Raw genomic sequence first — 23,448 nt, 5'->3', positions numbered from 1 at the left:
TCTAAAATGTTCAAGTTTCCTCCAACATTTTGATAATTGACTGTCACCAAGATTGGTCAATACTCATGATGCTTTGTTGTGCATTGTTAAAATTAATGTGTTAGTCATCACCTTGTTCTAATGTACAAGCTCTAAATCCATAGCAGGCCTCAATTGTTCAATGATCAAAAGGTTACGCAGTTCTTGTTATCATCTTGAAAATTAAGAACACATTTGGGTGATAGCAAAATTCACTCGCAGGAAGAAGCTCACTTCACGTCTTCAGGAAGCAGAGGAAGCTGTTGAAGCTGCGAATGCCAAATGTTCTTCTCTTGAGAAGACCAAGCACCGACTGCAGAGCGAACTGGAAGACTTGACTGTCGACCTGGAGAGAGCGAATGCAGCTGCCGCAATCCTCGACAAGAAGCAACGGAACTACGACAAGACGCTCACGGAGTGGAAGCAGAAATACGAGGAGTCACAGAGCGATCTTGAGGGCTCTCAGAAAGAGCACAGAGGGATCAGCACAGAGCTGTTCAAGTTGAAAAATGCATATGAAGAAGCTCTCGATCACCTAGAGACTGTGAAGAGAGAAAATAAAAATCTTCAGGGTACGGTATTGCCATTTCGACTTTCAATTCAAACTTCATCTACTTTGCGGTGGTCTTTATCCTTATCATCCGAATTGCTCTCCTCACTGTCGTTTCTCTTTCTTTTAGATGAAATAGCTGATCTCACTGACCAGCTGAGTGAAGGAGGAAGAAATTTGCATGAACTTGAGAAACTGAAGAAGCAGAGTGAACAGGAAAAGCTCGACATGCAGGCTGCACTTGAGGAGGCAGAGGTGTGGAGGATATGTAATGCTTTCATTGTGTAACCTATAGCATCAAAATGGATATATTACTTTGATGTAAATGTGGTTGAGATCCGACAGCATGGTGAGGAGGTAGCGCACTTACCTTTGAGCTATCTGGTCTTGGTTTGCTTCCTGAACCGACTGGTGCTTTCCAGGCAGGGTGAAGCATCACGAAGTCCTAGGATGGACATTAAGTCTGCTGGCATAAGCTAGCGAACATTAAAGATCTCACTGTGACTCTCGATGAATAAAAGGCGAGTTATTGCCGGCACCCTGTACAAATTACAAATTCCTGCCCAAACCATCTTCAGTCGCACATCAGTCTTGCACAGCCGGTTCATGAAAGACTTCTGCCAAAAATCTTTCCTCGGCCGATCCCACAACAAGGTGAGAGCAACTGAGGCTGTTGAATTCACGGTAGTAATAGGATTTAAACGTGGTCAAAGTAAAATCTGTTATACCATTACCGAACAACTTTTACACACAACATGGACCAACTTGATAATGCTGTAAGTTTGAAGTTTAAAAGATAAATGAGCAGCACAGTTCATAAATGTTTCGCCGTGTTGAGGCTTTTGTGGTTTTTGTTTTCACAGGGTGGTTTGGAGCACGAGGAGGGAAAGGTTATGCGATTGCAGCTGGAAACCTCACAGCTCAAAACTGAAATGGATCGCAAGATAGCAGAGAAAGACGAGGAGATCGATAACCTCAGGTAAATGTCGAAAAATACTTTTACAGGTTAAAAAAAAAAAAGACCCACTTTCGTTCAACATCTCCATAAACCGTTTCCCTCCATGCACGTCGACAATGCAGTTCACGGCCTTCGTTGTCCCTGGCGGTTTAAAGATGTGCTGTCGAGCATGCGGTGAGAAGATGGGGGTTAGTGAGGAGGAATGATTGAGGATATTGAAAAGCAGTTCTTCGATTCAAACAGTCTCTATTCCACCGAAGAGGCATTTGAGGCAAAAGAAGAGGAATGAATGCATCCAGTAACTATAGAATGGCACTCTGTAGAGCTCATATCCCCGTCAGGCTGAACAGCTTGTGTTTTGCATCCCAATGATAGGCTGGATCCACATCCAGAACCGAAGCAAAATCTAATCAGCTGGTTCTCGTCACTTACCCAACTCATCCATCTAGTTTTGTCATAAGTCGTCCACAACTTTTTGAGAATACCGTGCGATATAATGTTTTTGGCCCCACCTCTCAATGGTGCAGAATCACTTTTTTTTTTTTTTTTAAATTGTTAATATTCGGATTCGGATCTTTCCCAACACCGAATCGATTCGTCCTTGGCACACACCCGACCTGTCCATCAAGTTTCGTCGGAATCCTTCAAGTCATGCAATATATCATTTTTAGCCTCATCTCTCAAAGGAAGAATCATTTGAGAAATTTTAAAAACTCTCATATCCGGATTTGGATCTTCACCCAAAATGGAATCAATTTGTCCGTGTCACACACCCAACCTGTCCACCGAGTTTCGTCCAAATCTGTCCATAACTTTTTTTTCAGATATTGTGCTGTACATCGTTTTTGGCCCAATCCATCAATGGCGAATAATCACTTTAAAAATTCCAGAATCCGGATCCGAACCAAAAATGGTTGTTGCTGTCCTTGGCTAGTCATCTACGCACAAAAAATTTCAGAATGACTGCTTGAAAACTGTGGACAAAAATCGTGTGACAAACAGACAAACAAGCCGGTAGGCGGCGATGGGTCGCCGAATATGGAAACTATAAGGTATAGGGCAAAATGGATGTCATATAGCGGATAGGGAATCACCTTAAGATTACGCATATCAAATCTCATCCAGTTCCATCTACTGATAACTACTCGGTATCCATTTGAATGAAAAGTACCGAAAATGCGGTTTGAAATCGGAAATCCCCAAAGTTCGAGGGGGTGCTGTGGGTGAACAAAGATATAAATCGAAAATCCGGCTCGATTGTTTGTGCACAATGTATTCCAGACGATTAGTGTGAATTTTCATGACCATCCGACCATAACCCGAGGAGGAGTAGCATTTGGCATGAAGGCACCTCCAGCTCTCGCATATTTTCGATTTTTGCACTAATTGACCTTTAACCCCTGACCTAAGCGAAATCGGTCAATATGTCCTGAGGCAAAGTTGTAGTACTCATTCAGTACCATGAACCTGCAAAATTTCATTCGTATCGATGCACTCACCTGGTCGCTAGGGGGCTTTCAATTTTCGCCAATTTTCACGCATACCCTAATTGTAGGGGGCGCTGCGGGTAATGCATTCCATATATCACAAAAACCGGAATATATTTGATAGAGCATCACCTGTAGATCATTCGTGCCAAATTTGATAACCATACGTGGGATAATGGCTTTCGGAATTGATTTCACGTGAACGGTACCGATTTTGAAGGTTTTTCGGTTGTTGCTGGGGAACCAAAGCGTCCCTAGAAACCATCACACTTTCCAAAGCACTAGGTCATAAGATGTACCTACCACCCGAGTTTGGTCAAAATCCGCCCACGTTTACTACCAATTATGCTGATGACAAACGAACAAACATCCAAACAAACAGACAAAATTACTGACAATAAGGGTCACCTATTTCGGTGACCCAACAGATCGTAGCAAGGGGACATAAAATAATTTCTTAATGGAACTACACGAACCCCAGTGTGTCGAAAGTTTCATTATTTTTGCTTCAGCACCCAGAGTTTCCGAGATATCGGGCAAAATGTGTTTTAAACGTTATGATGTTAACAAGCAAACTTTCAAATCCATACGTTAAAGGAAATCTGTTGGTTTTACATCATAAGTTCAAATTAGAAAGTTGTTGAACATTGAACGGAGAACATTTTGGTTGCGGAGTTATCGCCAAAAAGGTGTTTTACGTTTTTGCAACATCATGTAATAACGTGTCGACCGATTTTTACGAAACTTTGGCACAGGTCGTCGTCGGGACGGTGCCTACAATCCGCAAAAGTTTCAGAACGTTCAGACCAGTGGTTTAGACTGTCGGTGAGCAGAGAGACAGACAAACAAATAAACTAACCGAACCAATCAACATACTTGCCAAATTTATTTCGCCAAGTAACAAACAGACAAACAGGGGTAAAAACATAACCTCCACCCATCTTCGGTAGTGGAGGTAATTAAACACTTGACTGAATGTTAGAACGGTGAAACTATCTGAGGATGAATATGCAATCATTTGAAATCGAAACATGAGCAAACTCGAAATGGGGTTCCTCTCACTTTGACTACATTTGCCGAAGAGATGGTGACAATTTGGAAATGTTTTTTGCATGTTGGGTAGAGTCGATGGCAACAGAGGAAAGGGGGCGTTCAATAGGCAGATGGTTCGATCAAATTGAGGAACTGGGTGGAAGCAATTTAATAGATCTTCTCGATACCGCACGACATCAAGGAAGTTGGCAGAATATAGTGAGAGTCAGTCGGTCTCAGACAAGAGACGATGAAAATAAGCATCATCCCCATCCATCAGCTCAAAATGAAAATGTTAACTCAAGGAGTTAACTCAACCAAGAAACTAACATAGTTCTCTTGCTGGATGCACATTGATCGACCCAAATCATATGATGGCAATGATGAAAAGAGCAAACTGTGGTCCTGAAATGCACTTCTAGCTCAATTACAACACGAGGTCAGAATTACCCAGTGTCAAGGTAATGGCAGTGCAACTTGAGAATGCACCAGAAAAGTAAAGTTGCAAATATACGATCAACCACACGCCTCCCTTGTTTTGTTCCTCCTTTCAATCGTTTCAAAGTGAGGATCCATCACACTCTTCCCTCCAGAGCTTCAAACAACTGGTGACCACCATCTCACATCATCCCCCATCCTTACCATTGATATTACCTACCAAACAATAATCCAACTGAACCCAAACCTCTCACTTGCAGGTCAACCTCCATCTCCCTCTACCCCTCCCTCTTTTCTCCCCCCAACCCCAATCTCTGTTGTCGTCATCCTCCCCCCACACCTCTCTCTGTCCTTTCCTCTCTCTGCCCCCCTCCCCCTCTTTCTCTCTCTCTGCCCCCCTCCCCATCTCTCTCTCTCTCCTCCCCATCCCCCTCACTCTCTCTATCCTCCCCATCCCCCTCACTCTCTCTAACCTCCCCATCCCCCTCACTCTCTCTGTCCTCCATCCCCCCCCCCGTCCTGTCTGTCTCTGTCTCTGTCTCTGTCTCTGTCTCTGTCTCTGTCTCTGTCTCTGTCTCTGTCTCTGTCTCTCTCTCTCTCTCTCTCTCTCTCTCTCTCTCTCTCTCTCTCTCTCTCTCTCTCTCTCTCTCTCTCTCTCTCTCTCTCTCTCTCTCTCTCTCTCTCTCTCTCTCTCTCTCTCTCTCTCTCTCTCTCTCTCTCTGTGTGTCCTCTGTCCCTTCTCTCTCTTTCCTCCATCCCCTCTCCCTCTCTGTCCTCCCCATCGCCTCTCTCTCTCTCTCTCTCTCTCTCTCTCTCTCTCTCTCTCTCTCTCTCTCTCTCTCTCTCTCTCTCTCTCTCTCTCTCTCTCTCTCTCTCTCTCTCTCTCTCTCTCTCTCTCTCTCTCTCTCTCTCTCTGTCCTCCGTCCCTCTATCTCTGTCCTCCCCATCCCCTCTCACTCTGTCCTCCATTCTCTCTCCCTCTCAACCTCTCAACCTCTCTCTCTCTCAACCTCAACCTCAACCTCAACCTCAACCTCAACCTCTCTCTCTCTCTCTCTCTCTCTCTCTCTCTCTCTCTCTCTCTCTCTCTCTCTCTCTCTCTCTCTCTCTCTCTCTCTCTCTCTCTCTGTCTCTCTGTCCTTCCCTTTATAAGGGAAGTAATAATGTATGTTCATAAAACTTCGACCACATGATGTAAGATTTCCTCGCATTGTTAGAGCCAACACATCCCCGATGTTTCAGCAATTTTGAAAAAGATGTCTGTCGGTACAGTGCATCACATAAATAACTAGAAGGGCACTAGGCAGAGCGCATACCTCTGCCACGCAATGCCTGATCCACGAGAACATATTGGGCCTATTACATTTTGAAATATGCTATAAAGTACTATATCATTTTTGGCCCGATCTCTCAATGGTGAAGAATCACTTTAAAAATAAAATAATTCTCGTATCAAGATCTGGATTCGGATCTTCACCAAAATCTAATCAATTTGTCCTAGCCACACACCCAACCAACCTGTCCACCAACTTTCATCTGAATCCATCCACAACTATTTGATATATCGTGCGAAATATTAGGTTAGCTCCAACTCTCAATGGTGAAGAATCACTTTTAAAATTATCAGAACCGGATCTGGATTCGGACCTTCACCAAAATTTAATCAATTCTTCCTTGTCACACACCCAAACATGTCCACCAAGTTTCGTGTGAATCCGTGCACAACTTTTTTGAGATATCGTGCACACAAACAAACAGACAAACAAACAAACAAGAAGACGTCGTGCAGAGCACAATACTTGCCAAATTCATAAAACAAATTTTACCTCAAAAGTAATTGGTGGTTGAATTCAATGACCAAACATGCAACTCCTCTTCAAATTTCAAGTGAATCTAATGAAAATTGACAATTTTGGAATTTTGTCCTATGTTGACCTTTTAGCTGATGTGGACCTCCAAAATAATTGGCTAGTTGAATTCAGTGACCTGAAATATAAATCCTCTTCAAATTTCAAGTGCATCAGATGAAAATTGACAATTTTAGAAATTCGCCTGATGTTGTTGTTTTAGCCTATGTTGACCTCAGAAATAATTGGTGGTTGAATTCAGTGACCTGATGTGCAAATCCTCTTCAAATTTCAAGTCGATGAGATTAAAAAAATTGAGCATTTTAGAAATACCTCCTTAGTTGTTGACCTCAAAAATAATTGGTGGTTGAATTCATTGACCTGAAATATAAATCCTCTTCAAATTTCAGGTCAATCAGATGAAAATTGAGGATTTTCGAAATCTCACCTAACTTGTTAACCTCTGGCCGATGTTGACCTTTTGACATTTTGACCTTTTGACTTCAAAAACAACATTCTTCTTCCTTATGACCACGTGGTGAAGTTTCGTGAAGATCGGTTTAAAATTGTGACCTGTAGGCAACGAACAGACAGACAAACAGACAAAAAAACAAGCCGGGAGACGACATTGGTGGTCGCTACATAATTGCATACTAGTCATACAGTTTTTGACGGATCGATCTGAAAATTTTTGACAAAGAGGTTGATTATAATGCGCATAAAAGTGCAGAAACAGATTTTTAATTTTCGAATTTTTTTTTTCGGATTATTTCAAAAATTTCAAAGTGCCGTTGATAGGCAACGGTGGCATCCATAGCAACGATGCTCAAAAGCATACAACTAGATCCTGGTATGAACCTACCTGTCAAGTTTCATCAAAATCGGTTGACTCCTCTGGCCTCCAGAGCTGTCCATTACATACAAACAAACAGACAGACATACAAACAGACGGAAAACCTGAGAATATGGGTAGTCCAGCGACCACCCAACAGACATACAGACAGACGGAAAAAAAACTGAGAATAAGGGGAGTCTAGCGACCATACAACAGACAGAATAACAAAATCGACTGACCAATCAATATATTTGAGAAATCTTTGATTTTGCAAATAAACAGACATAAAGGGGTGAAAACATAACCTCCTTCACCCTTGGTGGCGGAGGTAAATATAAGTAGTCGCTTTCATTTATGATACTCTTTTTGTGAATGCATTAGTTTTCAAATCCTTCATCAAACGCATTTGTACAAAGATTACAGTACACAACAGAAAAATAATAATAAACATATTAAACAATGAAGAGCCTCACCAGGGTATTTGTCTCGGTGGAACCTCTCATACGATAAAGGCACGACTGAGCGTGACCTCCTTATAGATTAAAACACATTCTAATAGTTTAGTATATTTCTCTTTTAAATGTGACATAATTAACTAAATGCTTTAGACTGACGATATACAAAGACAAGGTTTACAGACAGACTTGTAGGCCAATTCAAAGTCGGAGAAGGTAATTCAATTCGGTCGATGCGTGTGTGACATAATCCAAAGCTGTCTTGGCAACCTTTCACAGGAAAAACAACCAGAGAGCCATAGATGCAATGCAGTCCAGCCTGGAGAGTGAGGCCAAAAGTAGGAACGAAGCATTGCGAGTGAAGAAGAAGCTAGAAGGAGATCTCAATGAGTTGGAGGTGCAGCTTGCCCATGCAAACAAGTTCGCTGCTGAGTCACAACGATCACTACGATCTCAACAGCAACAAATTAAGGTTTGTCTTGAACTCCTGAAGTCCCCCTCAATTGTGTATTTATACACCATGAATGTTGATGCACGTTGTTTACAACTATGAGCTGATGCCTTGTGGAGATAAGATATTATTAGCTCATAACATAAGCTTGTTATTTACCCAGGACATGCAGCTGCAAGTGGACAGTGCAATGCACGATACCGAAGACCTGCAGGAGCAGTTAGGCCTGGCAGAGCGTCGTAGTGGCCTGTTGCAGGCAGAGTTGGAGGAGGTGCGGGGTGCTCTTGAGCAAACCGAGCGGTGCCGCAAGCTGGCCGAACAGGAACTCCTTGGGGCGACAGAAAGAGTAAATCTTCTCCACTCCCAGGTGATTGACCCTGGGAAGATATAATTTGGAAGATCTACAATAACAATATTCCTTCCATACACCCTCATCCTCGAGAGGTCATGATGTGTGATCATCAAAGACATAAAACACATGAATTAGTCTTATTACCCCACACGCGAAGCGAAAAGCGGGGTGAGTCTATGATCTGCTGTCTATGATCTACAGACATCAGTCTATGATTGAGGAACTACTTGATCTCAATTGAATATTATATTTTGATGATGGTCGACCATGATTCGTTACATGAACTTGCAGTTTATGCTTCAGTCACATTTGGCTCGGCGGCCGTGGGATCTAAAAAAATCTACGGCCACGAGCAATTATAGGGCGGCCGCAGTGTTTCCATGGTCACACAATGTAGCAGTCACATATGTTTTTATTTTTCGGGTTTCCCATCCTTGACCGAACCCAGGAGCTGCAGAGCCTCGCAGCCGCATGGCTGAGGAAGTCACCATTGCAAGGCTTCTTCTTCTTCTTCTTCTTCTTCTTCTTCTTCTTCTTCATCCTCCTCTTCTTCTTCCATTTTTCTTCACGCGGCGGCCTGATTCAGCATTATCTTGTAAAACATGTAATCTATAATCATGTACATTTTTCTCCTCATTGATAATTAATTAGTTCGGCGAAATGCGACCCGGAAACGATAAAAATGTTATCGGACAAAAAATTAACGGACATTATGGGACTAAAAAATCGAGTTATCGGAAGTAAACTGGTCCGATAATGATAAATGGAAGTTAACTTCCAATAATAGTCTGATAAAAAAAGTAAACTTCGATAATTATCTATTATCGGATTATCGCTTTTGTGCCCAACACTGGTGACAAACACCTATACTCCGATCTCGAGCGGAAGCGCACGGTCGACGCAGACTGCCACGGAGGCCGTACGTAGGACGCACGGCAGGCGTAGGGGAACCGTGCGTCGACCCTGCGTTGCCCGCAGGTAGTCACACAGACCGCAAGGCCACCGTACGTTGAACGCAGGGACGCCTAAAGACTACCCTACGGCGACCGTGGAAATAGTGCGGCCGCCGTAATTTTTTTGGGGTTGGCAAAATTCATTTTTCATTGATAAGAGCCTACGGCAACCGCACGAATAACGCAAGCCCACCGTACGCCCTACGTACGGTCGACGTGGAACACATCTACATCATGGCCACGGCTTGTCGAATTGCTACGGCCAACCTAGAAATGAAAAAAGTTATAACTCCGCGCTATAATTCCACGGAGACCCCTACGGCCTGTAAAAGATAGCCATACGGCATAGGGCCACCCTGAGGCCACCTCAGAAACTCGGCGGCTGCTGCACGTTTGTCAATTCAGGGGGTATTTTCTGTCAATTCAGGCCGCCGTATCCGAGCCGTAGAGCAAATGTGACTCATGCTTTAGCAGTACTTTGGCTCTGAATTGGGCAAATTGTACGAAATCTCGTCCCGGGTGCACATACGCAGAGAGGAGTAAGGTAATATTTTTACCCTCTCTGCCAGTCTGATGATCCAACAAAATTGAAAATCGTTCCAAACAGGAGAGTTAATGTTTTTTAAGAACGTAATAAAGAACACAAACAACAGGCATGAATAGCTCAAGCTCCATGTTAAATACGGTGGTGTAAAAGACGGTGCGTCAACGGCGGTAAACTTCCGAAAAAGTTTTTTTGTTGTTGTTTTTTTCCTAGAACCCTAAAAACCTTGATTTTATTTCAACTGAGTTATATACTTGAACACTGTATAACACAAATCGCCTTCTCGTCACTCCCAAAAGCCTCCAGCTTCGCAGTACTTGCACAAAACATAACGCTATTTCACGCTATCTCGACAAATCAAATTTGTCACTCACACTCTCCGGCGGGCAAATATTGAGATTCAGACAAAATGGTGGCTTTTAGGAAATGTATATAATGCTCAGAAACACAAAGCAAGAATTGAAAACACACCTGCCTTGCATTCACTCTGGGAGCACAGTTGTGCCTCTGATGGAGTTCCCCTGATAAGTTCGAAGCAAGACTTATTCATGGTGCCGGCAATGGGTCACCTACTCTCCGTGAAGGACACCGTGAGATATTTTCATCCACCAACTAAGGCTGGCACACAGGTTGCCAGTTTAATATCACACACACACTGATGCATCACCATACCTGTGAAACACCAATCCGACAGTTTACAAGTCAGGTCGGGAATTGACATCGGACCAGACTAGCCCAAAGGCACTTGCACTAGACTAATGCACTTCCTCTGCACCATCCCGTCAGACATTAAATGTATCTAGTTCTTATTTAATGCCTCATTTATTCCAACATGAATGTTTCAGAACACCAGTTTGATAAACCAGAAGAAGAAGCTCGAAGTTGAAGTCACTCAGATGCAAACAGAAGTGGAGGAAGCCCTGCAGGAGAGTCGAAATGCAGAGGAAAAAGCCAAGAAAGCAATTACTGATGTGAGCTTGAAAAACGAACACAAATCACCACATTGAGCTTCATCGTGTTATATCGGATAACTCAAGATGTGTCACATACATACGTGTCACGTAGCTCGAGATGCAGCTATCAAGGAGGGTTATGAAACTTCATTTTCCTCGGCGCGTCTTACCTTTGTGTATGTTTTACCCACAGGCGGCGATGATGGCGGAGGAGCTGAAGAAGGAACAGGACACGAGTGCACACCTGGAGAGAATGAAAAAGAACATGGAGCAGACCCTGAAGGACCTGCAGATGCGCTTGGACGAGGCAGAGCAGATCGCTCTGAAAGGCGGAAAGAAACAAATTCAAAAACTGGAAACCAAGGTGAGTGTAACGGAGAAAGCTCGCGTCGGAGTATTTTCATGGACTAATGATTGACTTTCTTTTAGACATGCAGGAAAGCCTGGTGTTGGCTTAGTGGTCAGGGTAGCCGACCTGGGATCTTAGGATCCTGAGTTTTAGCCCCGTTGGCTGCTGAATTAACACCAAGTGGGGTTGACTCAGCCCGTCATCCTTCCGAGGTCAGCAAAATGTGTACCAGTGTACTGGTAAAGGGGCACAGCTTCGGCGGCATCGTTGTTCCCCAACAAAATGATAGCTACCCAGCAGCCAAGCTGCCATACGCAAGAAGAAGATATGCACGTTTCTTGGTTAACATGTATTTCTGCAGAGAATGAACATTTCAGAGAATTAAAATATGTGGGAAGGCAAATTAAAATATAATACAATAGCAGCATGAATGTAATAAACAAACAGCTTCCAGAACCACTACCATTGCAAGTTAAAGACAAAATATAGTGAAGGAAAGGACATGATCAGTACTGATCAAATGAGGCCCCCTCTCCTTCACACTAAGGTCACAGATGGGCCATGACTGGTCTGATGCTAAAAAAAAAAAATTTAACTACCACAGTACCAATTAAAAGGTCAATAATGTTTCCGAACGAGCAGAGCTCCCCAACATGTTCACCAGTTGCAGTCGAATTGCTGTACAAGAGTGTGCACGTTGAACGGCTGAAACTTGCACACTCTTTTAAAAAAAAAAACGTCAGAAACTCTCTCGATGCCAGGAAAATTTAAGTCAAATCCATGTTGTACACGATTTTTAACGTTCCTAGGTGCGTGAGCTCGAATCCGAGTTGGAGATTGAACAGAAGCGCAACAACGAGTCTCTCAAAGGTGTGAGGAAGTACGAGCGTCGCATCAAAGATCTCACCTACCAGGTAAGGCTGACAACCTCATTACTTGCTTATACGAGAAATCTGATCAATGGTGGTTGTTACGAGTTTATAAAAGCCATATTTGATCCTCGTTTTCTCTTCTTATAGGCCGAAGAAGACCGAAAAAATCTAACACGCTTGCAGGACTTGATTGATAAGCTACAGCTGAAGGTCAAGGCGTACAAGAGACAAGCAGAGGAAGCGGTAGGTCCTGTTTCAAAACAAGCTGTACTCACTCGATATCTCATTTAGTAATATAGTTACACTTTGAACGTTAACTCCGAGTGCTTTCCCGGTGAAACCTCAACTGCAGTGGTGGACCTCCTCCAAGTACAGTGAGTCCCACCTTCAAAGTTGAACCTTCGTTTGTCCCCCGTGCACCTGCTTCCAACAAACGAGGAGGAAAAAAAAATCACACTGGTGTTTGAAATGTTTCGAGATCATACGATGCCGATAACCATAAGAGCACAAACTGTACCGAAAGATTTTGTCTGAGAACGAAGGGTCAGCATTCTCACATTTCATCCACCGAGTGGGAACGAGCGGAGGACAAATCCTCCCAACTCCCCTCTCATCCCCTATGTTTTCACTGCACGTCTCGTACCTTCTTCCCTTATTTGTTGAGAAGGAAGAGGAAGGTGAGGGACTGTAATAACGGAGGGGGTGAGTGGGTTGGCGAAGATAAAGAAAGAGGGTAGTTAGGGAGAAGGGTGATGGGCTGAATGCAGTTGAGCAGGAGCACGAGGGAGGCGGAGTGTTACGATGGCTTGGGTAACGAGCGGTTTCTCCAGAAAATTCTGGGAGACCAACAATGTCACTTACTTATCATTACCTTTGTATATACAGGATATTTCAAAAGTCTGGAATCATAGGAAATAGTTTCACTTTTTTGTTTTGAGACGATGCTGGTGAGGTGGATAGGACATCGTGAACTGATAGAATGGACCCACGTAGTCAGATTTAACGCCATTTGACTTTTTTTTTTCTTTGAGGACACCTGAAATCAGTGGTTCATTCCATGAAACCATGAAATGTTCAATAATCGAAGTGTCAAAGTTAAGAAATGTTCAAAGAAATCTACATACAATAATTTGCATGGGGAAGCATGTCAGTGGATAGTGGATTGCAATTTGAGCAATTATTAAAATAAAATTGTAAAATACATATTCCGATGAGTCCAGACTTTTGAAACGCCCTGTATAATATGGAGTACTGAATATCAAGACACGATCATGTTTCTCTCTCGTAATTGGAGGGAACAACCAATCAGCTCTCCTCACCTCATCAATTATCCCCAGGTGGATGGGATCTTTATAATGTGGACCGCCATATTCGTACTGTGCATGGGGTACATCACGATACAATTTAAATCAAACGGCGAATAATTTTTGATTTTCCACAAGTTTCCTGAGTCGCTGCATCCTTGCTGCTTGTATTGTAATAAAAACAGAGTTGGTTTCACGCTACACCAATGGCCAAAAGACCCTAAGTTTGCCAGAAATTGGACGCGGTTTGTACAAAATACCCGAATGTGGATTAGGCCTACAAAATGTTCGCTTCTGTGCTCAGAACATGTTACAGAGAACTGTTATGAAACAACAGAGATGGTTAGATCTTGTGGTTATCTGCCATGAGTAAGAGAGGATGCCATCCCCATGATTAAGCAGAAGAAACAGCCATCACTTAAAACTGTAAGACCATCTCTACCCAGCTACCAGCACATGTACACGAGCAATTTGAGCAGTGAATCAAGCATCTGTGTTGGCCTGCCAGTGACCGATCTCACCTCACCACCACCACCCACCTCGACAGTGGAATACTGCATGGACATGACGCAGCATAACCACAGACACGACGGTGGGATGTGGCAGGGAGACGACAGTGGGGCACGATGGTGGAACATGGCATGGACACGACGGTGGGACTCGACATGACATGGCACGGGCACGACAAAGCATTCGTCGACCATTTTGTCATCGGAGTTTGAGTATGTCCATGTCCATGCTGTATTGTGCCATGTTTCTGCTGGAGTAATGTAACTGATTTATCAATTAAATACAAAATCTTTCATAAATTGTCAATTGAACGGAAAGAACAAAACCGACCAATCTGTTGTGAACATGTGACTGGCACATTCATCTTTACTAACACCTCCATTGTTGCCATCTTCGTCTGAATCGCTCGCATAAGGTTTGAAATGTTACAGCTCCATAATTCCCTCCAAAGTGTTTCCATCACTAATTTTGTCTCCAGTCAGAGGCGGCATTATGGGTGTGCAACCTGTGCAATTGCATGGGGCCCCGAGACAACAAGGGGCCCCCGAGGGTGAGGTCTCACTTTGCCGCCAAAACATATTTTCATGTCCAGGGGGTTAGCCCCTACCTGGACGGATAGCCAAACATTTCTCCCTTGGAGGCAAATACGTGATCCTTGGAGATTAATGCGCGCGTGGGAAGGAAAGGTGGTGAGGACAGAGGGACACGGAAGCGCAGCAGAAGGGTTTAGACTCCAACCCACGACGAATAGACAACACCAGCAACTTAAATAAATACGGGGGTTTCATGAAAATGAATCAAACATTTGCAATGGTAATTATCTATAATTCCAGCAATGTGTGTGGGTGTGTGTGTGTGTGTGTGTGTGTGTGTGTGTGTGTGTGTGTGTGTGTGTGTGTGTGTGTGTGTGTGTGTGTGTGTGTGTGTGTGTGTGTGTGTGAGACCACTGTTTCTCGACAACCACTGGTCCAATCTAATTGAAACTTGCCAGGTATATTGCTGGGGCCCTGTGGATGTGCCTTTTCAAGGTTTGATATTAATTGGACAAGTGCTTCCCAAGTTATGGCCATTTATTTACCAACCAATGAAAGGACACATTGCTGCGTAGGCGTGGCTGCGTAGGGCGGTGCGTGGCCGGCCGATGATGACGTCACGTGCCGTGCCGGTTACGATGGGGATCGGTGCCTTAGTTACCGTGGCATAAGAGTGGCAATGGTCAATGGCAGCGAATGTCATGGCAAGCAAAGACAGGGAAGTAAACTTGATTTTAATTTGGATTTTAATTAACTCTGTGTGTGGAAGTATCACAGCAGTTGTTACTTCAATGCAAGCGATAATAATTCGTGGAATGCATGTGAACATTCCGTACGGACACGCACCACTTCCGGATAGTTATGACTTACTGTATTCTTATAATTTCTCGATTTCTTATGCGCATTTATAGATAAACACAATGCCCCAATCCAGTCGTCATTTACGAGAGCGAAGGAACGGCCTGTGTGGTTGTTTGAAAGTTTTGTTGTTTTTTTTGGGGGGGGGGGTTGCACGTACGGGCATGCGAGAGCGAAGGAACAGCCTGTGGTTGTTTCTGGCTCGCCATTTGAAAGTTTTTTTTGTTTGTTTTTTTTTTGCACGTACGGCCACGCACGTACGGGCACGTACTAGTAATTCAAAATGTAATAATAAAAATGGAACGTGAGGTGAAACTAAATCTCATTTTGAGGCACCTCCACACAGACTTTAATACAGACAAGGGGACAGAAAAAATAATAAACGAAAAATCCCTACTTTATCCCAGCACTTAGCTGTGTGCCCAGAGATGAGTTTCTGAAGCTTGAAGGTTGCCAAACCTTTGTCAGTCAAGTGCCGTCACTGCGTGGGAAAATGCCCCAAATGGCACCCAGCCACCCTCTTCGTGTCCTGCTCTGATCCTAGCTCTCCTCTCTCTATCTCTCCCACACGTCACGCACATTAATCATTCACTCCAACGACGTGGTTTGCTCGTTGTCATTCCTGAAGGCGGGGTTTTCGCCTGCTCTGAAATGTCCAGCTCGGTTGTTGTTTTAAGGACATGATTCCTTTTTATTGCCAGTTTTGGAAATGCAAGACATAGGAAAAGGTCACAGGGGGCAATCACATACTGGGAGAAATTATCCTTAAACCCTACTCAATTAACACAACACCCCCCCCGCCCCCCCGTATGGTGACACGTAACACTTAAGCTCAGTTTCCCGACTTAAGTTGCATCGAAATGTCTCCCACACATCCACGGGCCAAGCTACTCCATACAATCCTACCTTTGCTTTGAAATTCCTTGATCTATCCCACAAACATAACATCAACTTGTGAGTAGTGATAAACACAGCGCAAAGGGAATGCTCCATCTCAAGGAAAGAAAGCACTGTGACGGAATAAATCCATTAAAAAAAAAACATGTTCTCCCTGATGTTTAACAAGACAGGACTACCCTGTATTACAAAATCAGGAGGTGACATTGGTATTAGTAGAGAAAGCAGGTTAAGTGGAAGAATAACTAGGTTTAATGGATGCAAATGCAACTATAACCACAATAAAATGTGTACAATTCCTAATGTTAATGCGCATCGATATTATTGATGGAATCCACACTACAATTTATTGTATGATCACAAAACAACCCCCTCATTAGTAACTTGACTCATCCATGTGAACAGCGGAACAATGTGGGTTTTTTTTTGTTTTTTTAATCGGAGCACTTGGCCCAGGATTAAACAAATCAACCCCAGTGGTGACGAAAAGTGGGAAAATATCAACAAAAATGGGAAAAGGGTAAAAATGACCCAAAATTAACTTTCTTCATTACACAAATGGCAGAACCAGAACAATGGATCTAGGCCAAGCACAAGTGCTCAGGTGTGTTCGATTACCAATCAGCTTGTAGAGTGCTCGCCAAGTGGCTTAAGCACTCAAGTAAGCACTCCAACGAAACAGTTGATAAGGAATGGTTGGCTAAGCAAAGCAGTAGCATGCTGATTGGGAATGGAACACAGCCCATGGATCAGCTTTTTGCATGCCGACGTCGCCCCTCTGCAGAATGGCAGCAATGTAACTGTGTTTACGGTTTGTGTTTACGGCTGGTGGTGAGATTAGGTTACTATCTATCTATAATTCCAGGTGTGTGTGTGTGTGTGTGTGTGTGTGTGTGTGTGTGTGTGTGTGTGTGTGTGTGTGTGTGTGTGTGTGTGTGTGTGTGTGTGTGTGTGTGTGTGTGTGTGTGTGTGTGTGTGTGTGACCGCTGTTTCTCAACAACCACTGGTCCGATCTAATTGAAACTTGCCAGGTATATTGCTGGGGACCTGAGTATGTGCCTTTTCAAGGTTTGATATTAATCGGAAAAGTGGTTCCCAAGTTATGGCCATTTATTTACCAAACCAATGACAGGACACGGTGCTATGACGTCACAATTGACGTGACAATTGTTCTTGTTTTTTATATTTTATTTTTTGCACGTATGGCCACGCATGTACGGGCACACATTAAAAAAATTTTTACTTTATCTACGGAAGCAGTCGGGGGTGGGGGGGATCACATTATCTTTTTTATTACTGCCAATTATTGCACAATTATTATTATTGTTAATATTATTATTTTACAAAACTGAAATGTTAACATTATTATTATGCCATTGGCATTATTATTGTTATTACTTTTGTCAATTGAAGTGGCCATGGAAAAATATTATGATAAGGTGGAACGACGCTCAAGCTGCTGTATATATACACCTTTCCAATGCGGGGGGGGGGGGGGCAATAAAACATAGGAATTCCTCTGGATTTTTTGCAATCGAGTCTCAAGCAAAATAGACTAAGTGAGTGCGAAAAAAAGCATGGAGACCTCTTACTTGTGATACAATTAAAGGTTCTAAAATGTCACTCGAAATACCTTCTCCCACCACCACCAGAAGCGGCGCCACACAGTACGCATTTACAAAGATAACTTGCATCACGCCACCTTCAGAACTATTGGTGAGGGGTGAGGGCTCGAGGGGGGCAAATGAAGTCGCTACAACCGTTGCCATGTTTAATTGGTTGAGATTGCAAAAGTAATGACCGAATACATCGACATCAGACAGACGGATGCCAAGACATATTTTAATGTGATGACAGATTACCAGGAGTCATGGGGGCCCCACTGGGCCAGTATTGCATCTTGCATGGGGCTCCCAAATGACTAATGCCACCCGTCTCCAGTAATTTCTTCAAAATCCCACGGATCCGTTTCAACATACCGAGAGCCTTCAGCGTTGCTAATGACGGTGGAATCAGCATCGGAATCAGAGATAGAAATACACTGTTTCCCAATGTAAGCTGCCATTTGGATCAAGGTGGGTTGCGAGTGCGAGATCACTGGCGAAAATGGAAAAATCGACACTCTTGGGCTTTTTTCGGCACTTTATGACTGGGAAAAAAATTCAAAAAAAAATTTCCCTTCAAATTAGACCATGATTGATGACTTTCAATGATTTTCAGAAAAAAAAATTGTTTGGATTCCCCTTGAACATCAAATCACGGCTCACCTGTTATTAGAGAGAACAACCAACCAGCACTAACCTCATCAATAATCCCCAGGTGGATGGGATCCTTGTAATTAATCCCCTGTTCTTCCAGCCAATGAAAGCTGCATAAAGCAACCAAGAAAAGATACGCAAGATAAGCCCTTTGCTGTTTCAAACTCTACTTGGGTTCCTCTACAGCTGCTGAAGACACTCATAAGTAACACATACATGAGAATCCCAATGATACACACCCCCATCTGCCACTGGACCAGTTTAATCACTTATTTGTGAGTCGGCAGTGAAAACAGACAAAAACAAGTTGGGTCGGTGACAAGGAGAAGCTGATTGGATTGTGGTTAAGCTACTGATGCAGATCCAGCTGATCAGTGGGATACAAAACGTAAACTGTTCAGCCTGGCTGAGGTATATGCTCTACCAAGTGCCATTATAGTCTCATTATGAAATCTTCTACATTACAGGAGGAACATGGATGTTCTGTTCCTTTTCCCTCCAGGAGGAACAGGCGAATATGAACATTGCCAAGCTTCGGAAGCTGCAGCATGAGCTGGACGACACAATGGAGCGGGCAGATGGGGCAGAATCCCAAGTCAACAAACTGCGCTCGAGGTCTCGTGAACCAGGCCTAAAGGTGAATTACTTGACCTCTAAATGTTTGACTCCACACATCAATGCAGAGGACATTTGATTTTGAAAGATTTTTCTCTAACATGCTCAGCAGCTGCTTCAGCTCATAGGTTGACAATTATCTAAGAGCCTGATACAGATTTTCATTTGACAAAAATCCAACTCTACAATTTTTTTTGTTTTTTACAGAAACACTTTTGCAGAGTGAGTGTAAAACAGTGTCTAGTTTTCTCAATGGCCTGTTCCTTCCTGCTCCCTTTACTCAAGTGTTTTATTTCATCCCTTTTGCAGTGACATCAGGGATGGAGGGAGACATAGGGATGACAGGGTTCACAGTTCAAAGGGAGAGGGTCCTGACATCAGTGATAAAGGGAGGTGTGGTGCTGGCGAGGTTCATGATGCCAGGGGTTGAGTAAGGAGCCAGGGTGTCAGGATTCACAAGTGAAATGGAGAGAGAAATGACATCAGGGATGGACAAATGGGTGGGAATGTCAGGGTGCATGCGTCATATGAATATTGTGAACTCAACAGTCGCCTTTTTCTGCATTAATAACATGCTTTTCAAATTCAAACATGTTCTTTGAAAAACAAAAGTGGGAATAAATCTAAAATATACTGTAGGATGATCAAGCAATGAGATTTACAAGTGCATTTTTCATTATTCCCAACAGAACCACCTAAGCTGACTTAAACAAACCTATTTTGCTGAACTGAACAGTGCTATCTTACTGGCCTGAACAGTCTTATCTTGCTGACCTGAACAGTCCTATCTTACTGGCCTGAACAGTCTTATCTTGCTGACCTGAACAGTCCTATCTTACTGGCCTGAACAGTCTTATCTTGCTGACCTGAACAGTTCTATCTTCCTGGCCTAAACAGTCCTATCTTACTGGCCTAAACAGTCCTATCTTACTGGCCTAAACAGTTCCATCTTACTGGCCTGAACAGTTCTATCTTATTGGCCTGAACAGTTCTATCTTACTGGCCTGAACAGTTCTATCTTACTGGCCTGAACAGTCCTATCTTACTGGCCTAAACAGTTCTATCTTACTGGCCTAAACAGTTCCATCTTACTGGCCTGAACAGTTCTATCTTACTGGCCTGAACAGTCCTATCTTACTAGCCTAAACAGTTCTCTTACTAGCCTAAACAGTTCTATCTTACTGGCCTGAACAGTTCTATCTTACTGGCCTAAACAGTTCTATCTTACTGGCCTGAACAGTTCTATCTTACTGGCCTAAACAGTTCTATCTTACTGGCCTGAACAGTTCCATCTTACTGGCCTAAACAGTTCTATCTTACTGGCCTGAACAGTCCTATCTTACTAGCCTAAACAGTTCTCTTACTAGCCTAAACAGTTCTATCTTACTGGCCTGAACAGTTCTATCTTACTGGCCTAAACAGTTCTATCTTACTGGCCTGAACAGTTCTATCTTACTGGCCTAAACAGTTCTATCTTACTGGCCTGAACAGTTCCATCTTACTGGCCTAAACAGTTCTATCTTACTAGCCTAAACAGTTCTATCTTACTGGCCTGAACAGTTCTATCTTACTGGCCTAAACAGTTCTATCTTACTGGCCTGAACAGTCCTATCTTACTAGCCGAAACAGTTCTATCTTACTGGCCTGAACAGTTCTATCTTACTGGCCTAAACAGTTCTATCTTACTGGCCTGAACAGTTCTATCTTACTGGCCTGAACAGTTCCATCTTACTGGCCTGAACAGTTCTATCTTACTGGCCTGAACAGTTCCATCTTACTGGCCTGAACAGTTCTATCTTACTGGCCTGAACAGTTCCATCTTACTCGCCTGAACAGTTCTATCTTACTGGCCTGAACAGTTCTATCTTACTGGCCTGAACAGTTCTATCTTACTGGCCTGAACAGTTCCATCTTACTGGCCTGAACAGTTCTATCTTACTGGCCTGAACAGTTCCATCTTACTGGCCTGAACAATCCTATCTTACTGGCCTAAACAGTTCTATCTTACTGGCCTAAACAGTTCTATCTTACTGGCCTAAACAGTTCTATCTTACTGGCCTAAACAGTCCTATCTTATTAGCTAAACAGTCCAATCTTACTGGCCTAAGCCTAAGCTAAATAGAATAATAGATAATTCAATTTTACTGAATAAAGATTAAAGATGATTTGGAAGGCAAATCTCTTTTGGGGAAGAGGGGTGTTTTACTTGGCAGACTGGTAACCTTCCAATACAGTAAAGAGATACATAACGATGTTCAAAATGCAAATGGATATATATATATATATATATATATATATATATATATATATATATATATATATATATATATATATATATATATATATATATATAGATTCAAAATAGATACATGTTTGAGCACATAGATGTAATAATCATGTTGTATTCGAATACATTTCCCAGAAAAGGGTTATAACAACACATTGTGCTATACGCTAAAAACTTTACTTTTCAAGGTAATTATCAATCAAGTTTAATTGGCTACATTTTCCTTTTATCATAACACTTAAATCCATTATGCTAATTTTTGAGAAAATTGCATCTGCAGTAGCAAATCCATGTGTCCCGTCATGATTCACTCTGCTCAATTGTGTCTTTGTTGTGCAGAGTCACCAACTTGAATGAAGAGAGATGTGCAAGATCCTTGGATTGTATGTTGCACATGTTCTGCTAATTCCACATATCTATCTATTCATTGGCACAAGTACAGTCTACCGCACATTTTCCTTATCCTGTGCACTTCCACAGCAAACGTAATTACGTAACCTGTCTCTTCTCGCTCATTGCTTCCATTAAAGGGCATAAAGTGGCATTGTGACCTCAGTTTTAGCTCACCTGTAACATAGTTCCGGGGAGGTTATGGGATGGCGTGTTGTCCATCCGTCCGTCCATCCACAAACACTTGCAACTTCTTCTCTGAAACTACACACATGATGCCAATGAAACTTCACCACAGCCTTCATTATGTACCAAAGTTTGTTCACGGCATTAAAAAAAAAAGAACAACAACCAAAAAAAAACAGGGTCTGAGGGATTCTACAGAGGAAGTTTATGGGGGTGGGGGTTATCCCCCCCCCACCCACCCAAAAGTGGCATTTGCTTGCTTCTCAGAAACTACACACACAATTTCAATGAAACTTGACTGCAAACTTTATCATCTGTGATGTCCAAAGTTTGTTCACGGCTTTAAAAAAAAAATCCATCTGAATTTACTTTCTTCTCCATTCCATACTTTGTGGGTCATCCATGCCTATCTGTGGTTCGCTGGTTATCTTATCCAGCCGCTGCCCAGTGAGCGCCCAGGGGTATTGCCCCTATTTTTAAAGTATTTCAGCAGTTTATTTTATCTTGGAATTGATCTAAAGGTATCATCCAAGATTCATCATTTCAACCAAACATTTGAAGCCATTACCATTGTCATCTCAAATCAGCAAGTTATGCAGGGCGAACATTCAAAACAGGCCAAGCTTTTGAAGGTACAGTCTTGAATTTTCAGACAGTAAGACAAAAAAGAGAATGGAGGAATATCATGAGCAGTTTGTTTTGCCTCACTCTTTAGTGGTAAGCTTCAAACAACTGAATTTACAATGTATAAATAAACATTCCAATTTCATATCCTTTTACAAAGTGCATAGAGAGTCTGAGAAAAAAAGGATTCCAGTAACTTTGTGGTAGTGTTCAACTTTCTCAGTTTGAATCGACCAACTTCTCAAGGTACAAGATGTAACGCATGACATTGTGACAGACAAGATTCAATTGAACAAGTTATTAATATTGGTTTGGAACACTTAGACAGCACGGATATCAACGTCAAACTTCCTTACAAATTATACTGAGAAAAGTTCTCCATAACAACATTCTCACAATCTGTTCCTAAGGTAGCAAGCTCGGTTATCTGTGAACAGTGGGGTCCCGTCCTTCCTCGGGGAAAAACCATCTGGGGTCCCGAGATCTCTCTGCAGATTCCGGGAGCGGGTGGGATCCTGTCTGCAGAGCAGGCTTCTATCTTTCATTGAAATAAGCAAGAGATACTGCATGTCTGCATATTAGCCACACAAAGAAGAAAGTTGGTGTAGAAAAGTAGGAGTTCAAAAAAGAAGACTTAAAACAAGCTAAGCAACGATTCTGTGCAACCTTGAGGAATCTTTTTGCTGTGCTTGGTGCCCAGACTCCACAGCTCTCTGCTTGGGGCCTCTGCAAACTCTGAGCTAAAGACTCCACATGACTTGTGACAAAACGTTGTGATGCAGCAACCCTTCCACATCATCTCAAAGATCGTCCTATTGGCCCAAGCCTCGATTTCTTATATAAATGCTTAGGTTGCCAGCTGCAAGATGGCAATTAGCAAAGTAGAAGTGGA

General features: G+C 42.8%; 1 protein-coding gene across 1 annotated transcript in view; it reads left to right on the top strand.

The window, feature by feature from the left end:
* LOC147022442 (myosin-7-like) overlaps positions 1-21,900 on the top strand; it is a 109,617-nt gene extending 87,717 nt beyond the window's left edge. Inside the window, exons 32-42 of the mRNA XM_085893330.1 lie at positions 241-590; positions 699-823; positions 1,432-1,547; positions 7,900-8,092; positions 8,235-8,438; positions 10,766-10,891; positions 11,067-11,237; positions 12,032-12,136; positions 12,242-12,337; positions 18,957-19,091; positions 21,696-21,900. Coding sequence (XP_085749456.1) covers positions 241-590; positions 699-823; positions 1,432-1,547; positions 7,900-8,092; positions 8,235-8,438; positions 10,766-10,891; positions 11,067-11,237; positions 12,032-12,136; positions 12,242-12,337; positions 18,957-19,091; positions 21,696-21,713 — 1,639 coding nt within the window. The 3' untranslated portion in view covers positions 21,714-21,900. The remainder of the gene's footprint in view (positions 1-240; positions 591-698; positions 824-1,431; positions 1,548-7,899; positions 8,093-8,234; positions 8,439-10,765; positions 10,892-11,066; positions 11,238-12,031; positions 12,137-12,241; positions 12,338-18,956; positions 19,092-21,695) is intronic.
* Positions 21,901-23,448: the final 1,548 nt, after the last annotated feature.

This window comes from Eptatretus burgeri, chromosome 8 (assembly GCF_056783735.1).
Source record: "Eptatretus burgeri isolate ZD-2024b chromosome 8, Ebu_testis_v1, whole genome shotgun sequence".
Taxonomy (NCBI): Eukaryota; Metazoa; Chordata; class Myxini; order Myxiniformes; family Myxinidae; genus Eptatretus; species Eptatretus burgeri.
The sequence above is the reverse complement of the archived record's forward strand: the minus strand, read 5'-3'. Positions and strand labels throughout refer to the sequence as shown.